This window comes from Musa acuminata, chromosome BXJ1-10, assembly GCF_036884655.1.
Source record: "Musa acuminata AAA Group cultivar baxijiao chromosome BXJ1-10, Cavendish_Baxijiao_AAA, whole genome shotgun sequence".
NCBI lineage: Eukaryota > Viridiplantae > Streptophyta > Magnoliopsida > Zingiberales > Musaceae > Musa > Musa acuminata.
The window spans coordinates 31,993,387-32,008,232 of record NC_088336.1 but is presented as its reverse complement, the minus strand read 5'-3'; the positions used below and the strand labels follow the sequence as shown (position 1 = coordinate 32,008,232).

General features: G+C 39.8%; 2 protein-coding genes across 2 annotated transcripts; both read left to right on the top strand.

Annotated features, from left to right (window-relative positions):
* The first annotated feature begins 424 nt into the window (after positions 1-424).
* Positions 425-11,325, top strand: LOC103969284 (uncharacterized). The gene is made up of 8 exons (XM_009382778.3): positions 425-3,277; positions 3,359-3,462; positions 4,632-4,701; positions 5,344-6,138; positions 7,421-7,623; positions 8,708-8,831; positions 9,804-10,007; positions 10,649-11,325. Exons 1-8 carry the CDS (start codon positions 434-436, stop codon positions 10,790-10,792), a joined length of 4,488 nt encoding a protein of 1,495 aa, XP_009381053.2. The 5' UTR covers positions 425-433; the 3' UTR covers positions 10,793-11,325.
* A 518-nt stretch (positions 11,326-11,843) lies between these two features.
* LOC103969932 (large ribosomal subunit protein eL37z) lies at positions 11,844-14,694 on the top strand. Its single transcript, XM_018820043.2, has 5 exons — positions 11,844-11,948; positions 12,028-12,163; positions 12,251-12,352; positions 12,439-12,519; positions 14,423-14,694. The coding sequence occupies exons 1-4, from the start codon at positions 11,946-11,948 to the stop codon at positions 12,480-12,482; spliced, it is 285 nt and encodes a 94-aa protein (XP_018675588.2). The 5' UTR covers positions 11,844-11,945; the 3' UTR covers positions 12,483-12,519; positions 14,423-14,694.
* The last annotated feature ends 152 nt before the right edge of the window (positions 14,695-14,846 follow it).

Here is a 14,846-nt window from a genome sequence, read left to right as displayed (position 1 = left end):
GGCGGGCTTGGATCGGGGCCTTCTTGAGTCCATTGGCCGTTCGTCCCATCTCTAGCCAATCATAGCCGTCCATTTGTGCTAGAAAAAAGTCATTATTATTGCGGCCGTCGAACTCTTCTTCTGCCTTTTTGGCGTATAAGTGCCATAACATGATGGAATCACCCGAGAAAACATATCCGGGTTGATGCAGACTCCTCGATTGGGTGTGAGAAGTGGGCCCCACATCACTATAAGGTAGATTCGAAGCCGCCTTGTGGGTTTTCAGGACTGAGTAGGTCATACTGGAGTCGCTGCGACACCGGGGACATGATTCGACCAAGCCAATAGACCGCGGACGCGATGCCGGACCGGTTCCAACCCCAGCGCTTCGTGAGGCGGTGGACCGAGCCGTCGCTTGCTCCCGTGAAGCTAATTAAGGGGGGCTTACTTGGTGATGAACGGAACAGAGGGAACCGCTCGAGGACGGGCACCGCGCCGGATGAAGTGCCCCTCCGTCGCCTCCCTGTGGCCTGCCGCCCCTCCCCCGCACCACGTCACCGCCGCCGTCGCCCTCCCCCACCCGGCCGCCGCCCTCTACACCGGCGGATCCGATGGCTCCATCGTCTGGTGGAGCCTCTCCGCCGGGCGCGAGATCCGCCCCGTGGCCTTGCTCTGTGGCCACGCCGCGCCTATTTCCGACCTCGCCGCCTGCTCGCCCGCCGGGTCCAGCCTGCCCGCCGCCGCCGCGCTGCTGAGCGCCTGCGCCGATGGCGTGCTCTGCGTCTGGACCGCCGGGAGCGGCCGCTGCCGCCGCCGAAGAAAACTGCCGCCGTGGTCGGGGACGCCGTTGCTGCTGTCTCCGCTGCCTTTGTCCCCGCGGTACGTTTGCGTCTTTTGCACCTCCGCTGACTCCGCCGGCCACCATGCGAATGAAGGCCCGAAGTGCGCGGTGGTCGTGGTCGACTCGTGGTCGCTGAACGTGTTGCGGACCGTCTTCCACGGGGGCCTGCCTATTGGTCCAGTGAAGTCGATGGTGGTGGTTCCGGTGGCGGAGGATGGAGGAAAGAAGAGGCAAGATGCCATCTTGGTTGACGGACATGGAAAGACAAAGTTCTTGACGGTCTCAGAGAGCGATGATGATGATCAAGAAGGCACCATTCTCCAAAGAGGCTCGTCTTTGGAGGCCGTTCCGTCTGTTTCCGGGGAGACTTCTGAAGCTCAAGCAACAGCAGTGGCGGTTACCGGTGATGGGAAGCTCTTAGCTCTCGTACTGGAGAATTACTGTGTTTTCAAGTCGGTAAACGATGGTGTCACTGTCGGCGAGATCTATTTAGATGGTAGTCCCCTCTGCAATGAGAATTATACTGAGAAGTCTCAGCTGGTGGGAGGAATGTTTCTCAAGAAAGACATCGAGCACAGTGCAACAGAGCCTGAGGATTTGGCTGATGGTTCTGCCTGGAGCTTTTTTCTTTGGAGTACTAGCGGGGCTGGAGTGGTGTACATGGTATCACTCTCGGGAGTTACATTCAAGTTTGAGCCTCTCTGCAAGGTTCCGGCAACACTTGTTGTTCCCGGTGAGAAAGGATCAGCTTATTTCTGTCAAATAAATCGTTGTCTTGTTCGCACAGAATCACTTTGTTTCTCAGTTGGTGGGGCGTTACTATGGAAACCTTATGTCACAAAATGGTCAATTGCAAAATTGGAAGCAATCCTAGATGATAATCCTTGTAGCCTTTTTGTAGCCAATTTGCTTGGGGAAGGGGGTTTTGCAGGGGATACAGTTGGGAAGCTCTCGTGTTCTGTGTATGAGGCAGGAGAGAGTACAGAGAAAAACATCCAGCACAGCTACTTTGGACACACCAGTGGTTTGAATGTTGAGTGTGGTGATGACAGCCATAACTTTTTTGGATCAAACGATCAAATTGTGTCATCTTCAATGGTCCTTTCTGAAGACTTCTTTGGTCCATATGCTGTAGTTTATGGTTTCTATAGTGGTCAGATACAAATACTTCAATTTATTAATGTGTTCCGTGAGGTGAATTCTGATACAGGAAGTACTAATTACGAGAATTATCTACAAACTTCTGAACGTTTCTTCACAGGGCACACAGGTTCAGTTCTTTGTTTGGCTGCACATCGTATGATTGCACATTCAGAAGCGGATTCTTTTCATCATATTTTGATCTCGGGAAGTATGGACTGTACCATCCGGGTATGGAATATGGATACAGGTAATCTTGTTTCAGTAATGCACCACCATGTAGCTCCTGTTAGGCAAATTATATTGCCGCCACCCTGGACTTATCATCCTTGGAATGATTGCTTTTTATCCGTTGGGGAGGATTGTTGCGTAGCCCTTATTTCACTGGAGGCGTTGGGTGTTGAAAGAATGTTTCCTGGACATCCCAGCTATCCTTCGATGGTTGCATGGGATAGCACAAAAGGCTACATAGCTTGTCTGTGCAAAAACCTCCAATCATCATCAGATGCTGTCACTGTATTATATCTTTGGGATGTGAAAACAGGTGCTCGAGAGCGAATTATTAGGGGTACGGCTTCTCATTTAATGTTTGATCATTTCTGTAGAGGCATCCACAAAAACTCTATTACAGGCAGCATATTGGGCGGTACAACTTCAGCATCTTCATTGCTCCTTTCAGCTCCTAAAGATGCAATAATTTCACAATCCCATGCAGCAAAATTAGAGACTGGTGTGAACTTGTCTAAAGTTGGTATATCTCATAGAAGCATGGGTTCCTTGGACATGAGCACCATTCAGGCAGAGCACACTAGGGGAAAGGTACCACTTTTGGTACCTTCGTCAGATTCATATAATCATGATTTAGCTAGAAATAGTTTTAAGAGGCGAGCAAAATCACAAAGGTTTAATGAAAAGAAGAAGCATCCTGTGAAATGTTATTGCCCATTCCCAGGAATTGCAGTGTTGAAGTTTGACCTTTCATATCTTATGTCTCCGCTCTCTAAACAAAACAGTGATAAGCAGGTGAATATTCACCTTCCTGAACTTGATCCCAAGGAACCAGGTTTTCAGTATAGAGGTTCTAGTTTTGATTCCCAAGGACTTGAAAACTGTCTTGTTAAAGGATCACTTGAAGGGTATTTACTTAGATTCAGCTTATGTTTTCTACATTTATGGGGTGTTGATCAGGAGTTAGACAAATTACTAATGCATGAAATGAGTGTTTGTAAACCAGAAGGTTGTCAAATAGGTTCTGGACTAATTGGGGATAGAGGATCCCTGACACTGATGTTCCCTGGCTTGAGTGCTACACTAGAGGTAATTATCCCAGACCAGAGCTTTTATTGGCATCTCACTTTTACTGCTATTAGCTAGTCTAAGGAATACTTTGCTTTTCAGCTTTGGAAGGCCTCATCAGAGTTCTGTGCGATGAGATCTTTATCAATAGTTTCTCTTGCACAGCGCATGATCACTGTATCCCAAACTTGTACGACAGCTAGCAGGTGTGTTTTTTTTTTTTTTTTTTGCAGATTACACTTATGAATTTCTTTGAACATTCTGCATTGAAGGGATATTTAAGCTAGTCTATGCAAACCTTGGAACATCAAGCTAAACATTATATATTAGTGACGTAGGTAACAACTTGGACACATCGATCATTCAGGACAATGAACTTGAGATGGGCGAATATTCCATTGTGAGGAGCAGCAATAAACTTATTATTCACATTAGATATCTAAGACTCATCTCATGTGTGATGTACCAAGCCTTAGAAGTATATATAGGAAACATTTCCTGAAAGCTTTGTCTCTATGCTCTTCTTTTATACCATGTTCACAGATAGGAAATTTTGGTCTGTTCTGATGTCGAAAATATTAGGATAAGGAAAGATGTAGATTTGGGTTTGTTTTAATCAAGATTTAGACGCTGCCATAATTAATAAATAATGGTGCACTATGAATATTATAAAGGTAATTTAATATTTTACAATACAGTTCCAGATATTTAGTAGTTAAGACTGAGACATATTTTAGGTTTGAGTCGTTTGACCAAGAATACATGGGAGCCAATGTCTCATTTGAAAGCCCATCAACATTCAGTGTGTGAAAATTTGTGATGTCTTGCCTTGACATTAGTATATATCTTGGAGACCGCAAAATTAAGAGTGGCACTGTAAACTCATCCCATTGCCATTAACATAGAAGAAGACATTTGGAATACTTGGATCTATTTGTCTTTTGAAATGTGACATCATGAATAAACACAATTACATGTCCTGCCTTGAAGTTAATATATCTTGGAGACCACAAAAAAAAGAGTGACACTGTAAACTCATCCCATTGCCATTAACAGAGAAGAAGACATTTGGAATACATGGATCTATCCTTCTTAAATGTGGTTTTCCATCACATCTTGAATAAACAATCATATATCTTGCCTTGAAGTTAATGTATCTTGGAGACCACAAAATGAAGAGCGATACTGTAAACTCGTCCCATTGCCATTAATAGAGAAGAAGACATCTGGGATAGATGGATCTATCCATCTTTTGAAATGAGGTCCTCTGTCACATCTTGAGAAACACAATTATTTACAACATTATCTAACCATTAGCAGTTATTGAGCCATGATGTAGGGTTGTTGATGTGATTATGTTTTGGCTTCCTTGCAGTGCCTTGGCAGCATTCTATACTCGAAACTTTGCAGAGAAAGTTCCAGACATAAAGCCTCCTTTACTCCAGGTTGCATAATATGCTAATGGTTTGCATCTTCTCTATTCTTTTATATTGGAAATTATTATAAGATAATTCTACAGTTTATTTGGTTTACAAGAGACTCCTGATGTGATATGGTACCATAGATTTTGGGTACCAGATCAGTTAGAGAATATATAACTTACTTTGGTGCATGTGTTGTCATATCCATGATAATGACCTGATAGTCTCCAGATTAAACAGTGCAACTGCAAAGTAAGCTGCTATTGGTGGTAATTAGGATCACAAATTTTAGTAATTGTGCCACCAATGGGATTCATAATTATCAAGTTATTCAGCTTATTTTCCGCTGTCTGTTCATCAAGTCTGGTTCAATTGTGTAAAAATATCCAATGAGTTATTTCCTTTAGGGTTTTTACTTATAATGCTTTGACGTTGATTTGTAATTCTTGTAGAATGCTTTGGTTCCTATTGTTTTTTCTTATGATTCCTTTACAATATTAGTTCATGCCTAGATTTAACTCTTTTGTTTCTTTTTTTGTTTATTTGATGGATAAGTGATTGTTATGGTTTTCTAAAACACTTCTAATGCAAAGCTAGAACACTGTTTATGAGATTTTTTTGCTTTGCTATTTGAGGATTCTGGAACTAAATGTACTCAAATTCCAGCTTTTGGCAAGTTTTTGGCAAGATCCAAGCGAACATGTCCGCATGGCTGCACGTTCTTTGTTCCATTGCTCTGCACCACGTGCTGTCCCATATCCTCTCTATTGTCAGAAAATGATAGTTCCTGAAATTTCTTCAAGTTCTTCTGGTGTTGTTTCTAATGCGAGCAATGGATATTCAAGTGGCTACACAGACTCAAACAGATCCATGCATGGTACTATGAGTGTTGATTCTGAAGTATCCTCAATGGTTTCATGGCTGGAATCATTTGAATTTCAAGAATGGATTTTGTGGATTGGAGGAACAAGTCAGGACGTGATTGCTTCAAACATCATAGTTGCAGCAGCTTTAGTTGTTTGGTACCCAAGCATAGTGAAGAATACTCTTCCCGAGCTGGTTGTAAATCAACTAGTTAAGTTGGTTATGTCAACAAATGATCGGTACAGTTCAACTGCAGCGGAGCTTCTGGCAGAGGGGATGGAAAATACATGGAAATTTTGCTTGAGTTCTGAGATTCCTCGTCTTGTTGGGGATATATTTTTTCAAATTGAATGCCTAAGTGGCACCACAGCAAATAAAGCTAAACAAAATCCAGCAGTAGCTGTTACTATTCGGGAGGCTTTAGTTGAAATTCTTCTACCAAGCTTAGCGATGGCTGATATTGCAGGATATTTAAATGTAATAGAAGGCCAATTATGGGCTACTTCCTCAGATTCACCGATTCATATTGTCTCACTAAAGACTCTCATCAGATTAGTACGTGGCTCTCCAAAGCCCCTAGCATTATATCTTGATAAGGTATAACTAGCAATTCCTGGTTTCAGTATGAATGATTACCCCTATTTCATCTTCTCTCTTTCAGTCTTTTGTTTTCTGCCAATGTCATTGTTCTTCTGAGATTTAGGATGGGAATACTTTTGGAGCATCCATACAATTTTTTGTAATTGAATAATAAAATATGACTTCACACCAACATGCAATATTGTAGCTTAGAGTGTAACTTGTAAATGTCATTTTCTTATCTTGAATTTCATATGATTTTTATCAATACGTAAATCCAAAGTTTATGACCTCTTTCTTATCATTACAGTAGCATACTATAGAATTTTAAGCATTGTTTCTTCACAATATCTAACGAAAAAGTAACATTTGAAAATCTCTGACCATGAATGTCAGTTATTTTTTGTTTATATTCCTCCCAAGTATCCAGAGTTTTCTTGGATGACTTTAGGTTCCTACCATTCTCTGAATACATGAAGTGCAACTTTGGTAACATCAGGAGAAGAGTCAATGGAATAGTTGAAATAGATATATATGAAAACTTAAAAATATAAAATAGAAGTTTGATATCTTGGATTTATTATTCAACAAGTTAGAGAGATTGAACATATTACTAATAAAATTGGAATGCAATGGTTACAATTGTGGGCTGTCTGCATTGTTATGCGATCAAGCTACTTATACTAAGGGGAATATTGTAGGCAGGGTTCTAAATCTTGGGCACTGGACCTGTACCAATCTATGGTCAGACCAATATGGGTCCGGTTGCTGTTTATGTTCTGCTCATGCTTCTAGTGTTAGATCAGCCTTTGTCAGAGAGAGTGCTGTAGAACCTGAGTGAATAATGTAACATTTATGATAATTTGATGCATGGGGATTTGAGGCATCATAAATCAAAATGATGGGAGTGTCACACACTGGCTGACCTTTTCTCTGGCATATTTAGACAAAGGTTGGTATCTTGTGGGAGTATCATAAATGTAAATGTATTGGTTGGCCATCTGCCATTGTTGGTCTAAGCAAATAATGTTCCACATATTTGAACTTGGTTGTTTTCTGTCTCTGCATTTCTACTGTAGTTTTGCATATTGTTTTTAAACTTGCTCCTTTAAACAAGCGAAAATTTATGATTGCTTGTTTTAATGTATGATTTGTCTTTTTCATACATGGACTAGACACATGCACTTTGTGTATTTCTATTATTAAACATTACCTCTTTGCTTCTTACTCAATATGCCAAAGTAATTTAGTTTTATTGTTCTAGTTACTGTTGATAGTTCTTATTAGCAACAACTTGCAGGTAGTACACTATATCTTACAAACTATGGACCCTGGCAACTTGGTCATGCGCAAGGCTTGTCTTAATAGCTCCATGATTGCTTTAAGAGAAGTTGCACGCGTATTTCCAATGATTGCTTTAAATGAAACTTCTACACGACTGGCTGTTGGGGATGCTATTGGAGATATAAGCACTGCTACTATTCGAGTATATGATATAGACAGGTATGCGAATCTTGCCATAGGTTGAGTTTATGTGTGCCTATCTTTATACAAGATGGTTTGATGCATGCAAATGCAGAATTTTCTAGTCTGTGGTTTATCTAGTGCCAACTCTATTTATAGTGTGTGGACAGAGTTTGCTGTAGGTTAAGGTAAGTTCCAAACGCCCAAGTTAAACTTCTCCTGAGAAAAAGGACAAAAAGATAAAGTAGGCTTCTTAAAAAATGTAACACGGAGTGACAACCTAAATGTCAGAACTTCTTTCATTTATTTTGGTTTTTTAGGTAATTTTGAGTTGACATTCTGTTCCATCATTTCCCCTTTAGTTCTTCTTTGTCTGAAAGATGGACTAAGTAATTAATCTGGAATGGGACTTTTTTCTTTACATTTTTCTAGGTTTTTTCTATGTATAGAAACTTTAGAGGGTCTCTGATGCTATTTTAGTTTGGACCGTGCAACTCAAGATATATTACTCTAACCAGCAACAAGGCTTTAAAGAAGGGTCTTTCCTCATGTAAAGTTGCCTTGGTCAATAAAATGGCATGTTTGTCATGCTGCTATATAATCCCATGAAGTTAGCGTGTGTTGAACATCCTTTTATTATTAAGATTTTTCACAAAGATTCTCATGATAAATTAAGCAAGAATATATAATCTTGTAATAATGGTTCCAAATAGTTGTTCTTTAGAAATACATAGTACCATTGAACAATTAGGTATTGCTTTTATTTTATTTTATTATTCATTTCTTTGATCTATGAATCTCTTAGTTTTCAATCAAATTCTAATATCAATGACCTATTGCATTCCCAAAGTCAATGCTTTATGGTGCTACAGAATAAAAAAAAAATAAGTGCGATCTCAAGCACTTTAGCAGGATGCTTTGTCATGTCTATTCTTTTATATGATATTGCATGCAAACTAATGCGATTTCCTGATCCTTGAAATCAATGTTCTTTATTTAATTTAACCTGATACCATTTTATTCATCTTCATTTTAGTGTTTCAAAAATAAAGATTTTGCATGCTAGTGTTTTTTTGTTTCTTTTTAATTTAAATTGATACTATCTTATTCATCTTCATTGTAGTGTTTCAAAAATAAAGGTTTTGGATGCTAGTGGACCACCAGGTCTTCCAAGCTTACTTGAAGAATCATCGAAGTCAAGGATTACTACAGTGATCACAGCTTTGACGTTTTCACCAGATGGAGAGGTGCATTTATCTGGATCCTTAACATGATTTTCTGCACACAATTTGATGTCCAAGTTGTTTTGGAGTCTTTTCCTGTTGTATCCATAAATACTGTTGTTGGAACATGCATTGCAATGGTAGCTAATAGGTGGTCTCGAGCTTGTAATGTTATATTTTTGTGTCTGGCAGCTAATTGGTTTACATTGGCACTGATGTTAAGTTTAAACATTATTCACCAAGCTAATTATTTTCTTTAAAATTTCCCAATGTTATTAGGTTAAACTCTTGATTCCATCAAATATCATGTGGCTTCTTCTATCTGCTTTCTTCAGAACTTGCTACAATTTTCCACGACTTTCTTTTGTTGAAGTTTTTGGTCTTTAAAAAGTTGATGTGTTCTCTTGTTCTTTCGGTAATGGTGCTTCTTGTCTGCTCTCTGGTTTTAAGTGTCTTCTGTCAACAAACATTATCTTCAAGTGTTGTGATGACTGTCTTTTTGTTCAGGAATATCTTCAATGTAAAAGTGGGTGGCACAGTGCACGAGGCTAGCAGCTGATTAATTTAATGTTCAGCTATAAGAAATTAAAACCAGCTGATAGCCGATTCACATATAGTTTAAGCTCAAGTTTATGGACTTCATTAACTCAGTCACAAGACTTCTTTATGTATTTGATCGGTGTTCTTTTCTGTCAGCTGTGGTTCTATTTTCTAATAGAATTTGTGATTGTTGTCCACTGTGTTTAAGTATTGAAGTATATTTGACCTTATCTATTGTGTAAAATTTTTTGTTTATTTTACTTGAATTATTTCATGAATTTACTTGTCTTTAGTTATTTGAGCTGTTGACATTTTTGTTGCTAGACATATTGTTATAATTTATGGAAGCATGATCTTTTGTGGTGCTGAATACTTTAATGGGACAATGCTTTAATAACCTGATATTGAGATTGCTTGTGTCTGTATGTGATCTAACATGTTTTTTTGCTGATCTAGGGGCTAGTTGCTTTCTCCGAGAATGGATTAATGATCAGATGGTGGTCTCTGGGAACTGCTTGGTGGGAGAAGCTCAGCAGAAGTCTTGTTCCTGTCCAATGCACCAAACTCATTTTTGTTCCTCCAGAAGGATTTTCACCAAGTTCTTCTCGCTCAAGCATGATTGCCACCATAATCGGGAATGATAAACGGGGCAATTCTCCGGTATTATATGAAATAAGGACATCTTGCAGTTTTATCTTCTGTATTGCCTTCCTGTGCCTGTGACTGTAATTATTTGCCTGTTAACTAGGCTATTTTTAATAAAATGAATTCTTGATTAGGTCGACTACTCAAGATCACACTCCACAATCTTTTAATTAATAAATACAAGGTTACCCAATAAATCAATTAACTTTTACAAATCGGTATAGAATTTGCATTTTTTTCATTGATTCTTCTACCACTGATCAACCTTTTCCAAATTCTTTGGTATGCCTGTCAAGATCATAAGTGTTCCATCTATTTTCCCATTCTTCACCGATCTATTTTTCTACTTACATTATCATTGCTTTTATTTCGTCAGATATGGATGTAAAAAATGTCCAATATCTTAGTTACCAAATTTTGCTTTGAGTCCCTTGATAGACAATCTAAACAGTTTTTACCTACTAGTTGCTTCATCGTCGGCTGTTGTTTGGAACCATGACCTTTATTCTTAGAAGTTGAAAGTGGATGACTAAGTCTGAGAGTTTCTTCACCCTCTGAAGAAATTAACTTTTACAGCTTTGTGTTTCAGTTGCGACCTTACAGCTGCTTTGTTATAGATTTAGTTCTGTATCACATGGTGATCTTAATATTTGCAGGATAAGATAAAGGAGCTAGATGATGCCGACGTGCTAAAGCTCTTAACTCACAGTCTCGATCTTTCATACCGGCTTCAGTGGGTCGGCGGAAAGAAGGTTGCACTTATCCGCCACGGTCAGGAGCTGGGAACATTTCAGTTGTGATACAAATCTTATTCCAGTGATTGAGATGGGGCCATACGCTGATGACAGTGGTCAAACGACAAGGTACATCGCCTATGCAGTTGCATTCTGGATTGGTCCACGGGTCATCAAATGACAACCTACTCTCAGACCCATACAGAACCTTTCATCTGATCACCAAATCCAATTTTTCCATAAGAGATCTATTTGGGATCTTTACATTGTGTGGTTCTGTCTGAGATATACTTTGTTAGGACAAGATGTCTGAGATTTACTTCTAGCTGAAGAACCAGTGCCATTGATCTCGTCGTGAGCCGTGCCAGCAACATCTCATAAAGGTGTAGTTGCAGACCATAGATTTGTGCAATATGGTAGATTTGCTTGTTCTGTTTTCCCATACCCTTTTTATATGACATGGGAAAGGAATTATGAAGAAGGATTTGCCTCAGTAGAGTTTCATTGGTGTGTATGTTCTTTATTATTACCTGGTGTCACTTGCTCCAATAAGATGTACCTTCCAGTTTCTGAATAATTTACCTTGCTTTCTTTTTTCTTGTTGGTTGGCAGAATATTTTTATTATTATTGCTGTTGTTGCAATGATTGTTTCTCTATTTTTCCGTTCGTTCATGTGTCACGATAATTCATTAATTTAGTTAGCCCTGTTTCGATTCGAATCGGAATCGAACCGGGCGAAACTGAAACCGACACCGACGGTGAATCTGAACATAATTGTGCCTATGTTGTTCAGTTTCAGTTCCGTCGGTCTTATGTTATTCATTTTCAGCTCTGTCGGAACTGTCGAGTCTAGAATCGGAGTCTGTCCGTCGGAAAACCGGAGTTCGTCCATTGGAACTATCGATTCTAGAACCGGAGTTCGTCCGTCGGAAAACCGGAGTTCGTCCATCGGAACTATCGATTCTAGAACCGGAGTTCGTCTTGAATTTAGCTTCTGAATGCACTGAAACTTAGCTTACTCTTGTCATCCATTTGTTGCTTGGGCTAATTTTGGGTTCTGTAGTGGGCTTATTATTTGGGCCCAATAGTCGAACTGTGAAGCCGACAAAGCGTATACAAAGGCGTATTCAACTCGTATTCCTCTCTCTATATAATGCATGAACCCAAGACCCTGCGGACGTCTCGTTCGCGGCTAGGGTTTTGTCGAGGGTGCCTTCGATGGTAAGCGCTTCCGCCCTCCTCTTCTCCTCCTCTCTGTCTTTCCGCTGTGGAACATCTTTTACTCCTCTTGATTTTGCAGGGGAAGGGAACTGGGAGCTTCGGGAAGCGGAGGAACAAGACCCACACCCTCTGTGTCCGCTGCGGCCGCCGCAGCTTCCACCTCCAGAAGAGCCGCTGCGGCGCCTGCGGATACCCTTCCAGCAGGATCCGCAAATGTGATTCATCCGACCCTTGGATCTCTCTTCTTCTCGTTACTTCCGGCTTTTGTCTCTTATGGTGGGATCTTGGTTCCTTTGGATCAGATAACTGGAGCGTGAAGGCGATCCGGAGGAAGACGACGGGGACTGGGAGGATGAGGTACCTCCGCCACGTCCCACGCCGCTTCAAGAGAAGTTTCCGCGAAGGTTGTTATCTAATATCATTCGAAGTCTCATTTTTTTAGGGTTCGTCTGCAGTTGTTTGAGTTTTTCCTGTTCCCGATGGTTTTTAGGTACGCAAGCGACCCCCAGGAAGAAGGCTGTGGCTGAGGCGTAGTTGAAATACGCAGGAAAGAGTGAAATTTTTATTCATGGTATCGTTCTTCTTCTACTGCGAACTGTTTTGGATCCTCCAATTTAGTTTGTAGGTTCTCTTTTCACGGGAGCTCCATTGTGTACTTTGTTTTGTGGACTTCGCTTTAGAATTCACATCTTTGTCATACTGATCTAGATGAGTTTTGTCCTCTAATGTAGCTTTCATTTTCTGTACTATTTTTTGGTAGCTTTCTTTGTGTGCTCTCTAAATGCTTAATTTGGACATCCAATTGCTTACCCTTACTTTGTGTCCTCTAATGTAAATTTTGAGGATCTCACCTGTTCTAGCTGGTAAAGACCTAGCTGATAAAGACCTATTGATAGTTTGAGGTCCTGAGATCAAATACTGACTTTACTTCTTACCACTTGCCAAAAAAGAAAAATTGTCCTCTCTGAATGCTTAATTTGAAGCTTCTTTTTGTCCAAAGTCAATACTGTTGGTCTGTCAGATTTATCTGGTCTTGTCAGGGTTTTAGGAGGCTTATGTGCTTGATCTGTTGGTCCCAGTAGAAGCTATACAGCAGTTCGATGACTTCTGTTAAAGTTGTGAACATCTGACTTCTTTAATTGTTTTGCAAGAAAAAAAATTAATCCTTGTGATGTTAGACGCGATTGGCGTGGCTGGCTCCATATATGTTTACTTAATTTCAACAAATTTGAGCATACCCATTATCTATGGTTACTTTGTGGAAGGATTTTAAGTTTAACTTGAAGGTTTTTTGGGGAACCTAGATGCTACATCAAGGACAAATAGTGAATTAACCTAATTAACTGAAGTATTTTCTTGTATATGATGAAAATATGTCAACTATGTGCAAGGGTATCACAAGTATTAACATGACATTGCGATGATAGAATCAGTTTGTGAACACTCTGATTTTAAGAGGTTGTGGATTTCAAGATACAGGTATTAACCTTACAACCATGTTATAAAATTAATGGATCTGGATTTTGGTTGTGTTATGGAAAGCAAATTGTGTGGACATTCTTCTCAAGGTGAAACCTTTTAGTTATTGCTAGTTTGTGTTATTCAATTCTAGTTAAAGCTAGGAGGAACAGTATGTGTTTAATTCATGTACTTCAGGACTCAAGTACATGGGGGAAGGAGTGCAACAAGAAGCAAACACTGCAACTGTTCTTATTAAAGGTAGAACTGCTAATAGATAGCAGTGGTTTCACTAGTAAGATGAAAATTAACAATATGCACGCATCTCAAGTATCATGTTTGGGCCAAATTTTAGGTAGGTTTGTGCACCACTTAGGTTAAGGCTAATAGCAGATGATGCATACGAAAGTTCCAAATCGGAAATGGTCCGGAGTTCTGAAAGTGAGACAGCAAGCAAGAGATTGAAAGAGAGTCCCAGCAAGCTACAGTAGTCATAGCCAGATCCCCTTGCCCGAATTCAGGAAAACCCGAGTTAGAGAGCCCAACCAAGCCGAGTGAAAGATCAAATGATTGAGGAGGGATGGCTCAAGCCAATAGTTCATTTGTACCCTGAAATATGGATTTACTAGAATTACTAGAATAGATTCTGAAATTGCCTATTGACATAATTTGTAGTAGTAAGTGTAAGCATGGGAATAGCATATAAGCAGACATCAATTTTCTGTTATAAGGATTATTGTCGAACAATTCCCAAGATACTTTGATGAAACTGAGAGAAATTAGGATGAATAGTTGTTTCGTTGGATTTCAGCTATGAACTCCCATCCCTTGCATGTATCTTCTGTAAATACAGAATCTCTTGATCAATATTTTGTGTCTTATGTTTTTTGTCATTGTCATTAGCCTTGTGTTTGAGGCAGTACACTAATATCTGAGGTTGTACTAAAATATTTCAGCTTCAGCAAGCAATATATTTTTATCAATGCTCACCAGTAGATGTTTCTCAAACAAAGCAGGTAAAAGTATGGTGTTGCAGATGATGGATTATTGCCCAGCTTGAAGTGTGTCATTCAACTAATCAGAGTTTGTGCTATGAGGAACCGATACACTGATGGAAGATGAGATTGCTGGATCAACTATATTATTATCCAAACATAGAATGATTCAAATATGTTCCCAGCAAGTTCTAATTTTCTGTACTTATTAGTTCCTTGTGTTCGAAATCAATAGATGCAGAGGATTGCTTCAATGTTTGGCATCATAGATTAAAGTGTGAAGATGTTACTTGTGCTAGCAGCATAAACTGAGGAGGATTGCACATCAGGTGTTTGCTCTAATTCCCAAGAAGGTTCTATGGATAGTCACAGAGGACAAGGCTTGGCGTCTGCTCTTGCAGTTCGCGTGCTTTGAGATGCGCTTTTTTGTCGTTAGTTATTTCAG

Excerpts from the sequence above, each read along its gene's own strand:
- LOC103969932 (XM_018820043.2), top strand. Across the intron at positions 12,164-12,250 it reads TTCCAGCAGGATCCGCAAAT|ATAACTGGAGCGTGAAGGCG; the intron begins GTGATTCATCCG and ends CCTTTGGATCAG. Across the intron at positions 12,353-12,438 it reads CAAGAGAAGTTTCCGCGAAG|GTACGCAAGCGACCCCCAGG; the intron begins GTTGTTATCTAA and ends GATGGTTTTTAG.
- LOC103969284 (XM_009382778.3), top strand. The coding sequence starts at position 434 with ATGAACGGAACAGAGGGAACCGCTCGAGGACGGGCACCGCGCCGGATG. Across the intron at positions 3,278-3,358 it reads GCTTGAGTGCTACACTAGAG|CTTTGGAAGGCCTCATCAGA; the intron begins GTAATTATCCCA and ends TTTGCTTTTCAG. Across the intron at positions 4,702-5,343 it reads TAAAGCCTCCTTTACTCCAG|CTTTTGGCAAGTTTTTGGCA; the intron begins GTTGCATAATAT and ends CTCAAATTCCAG.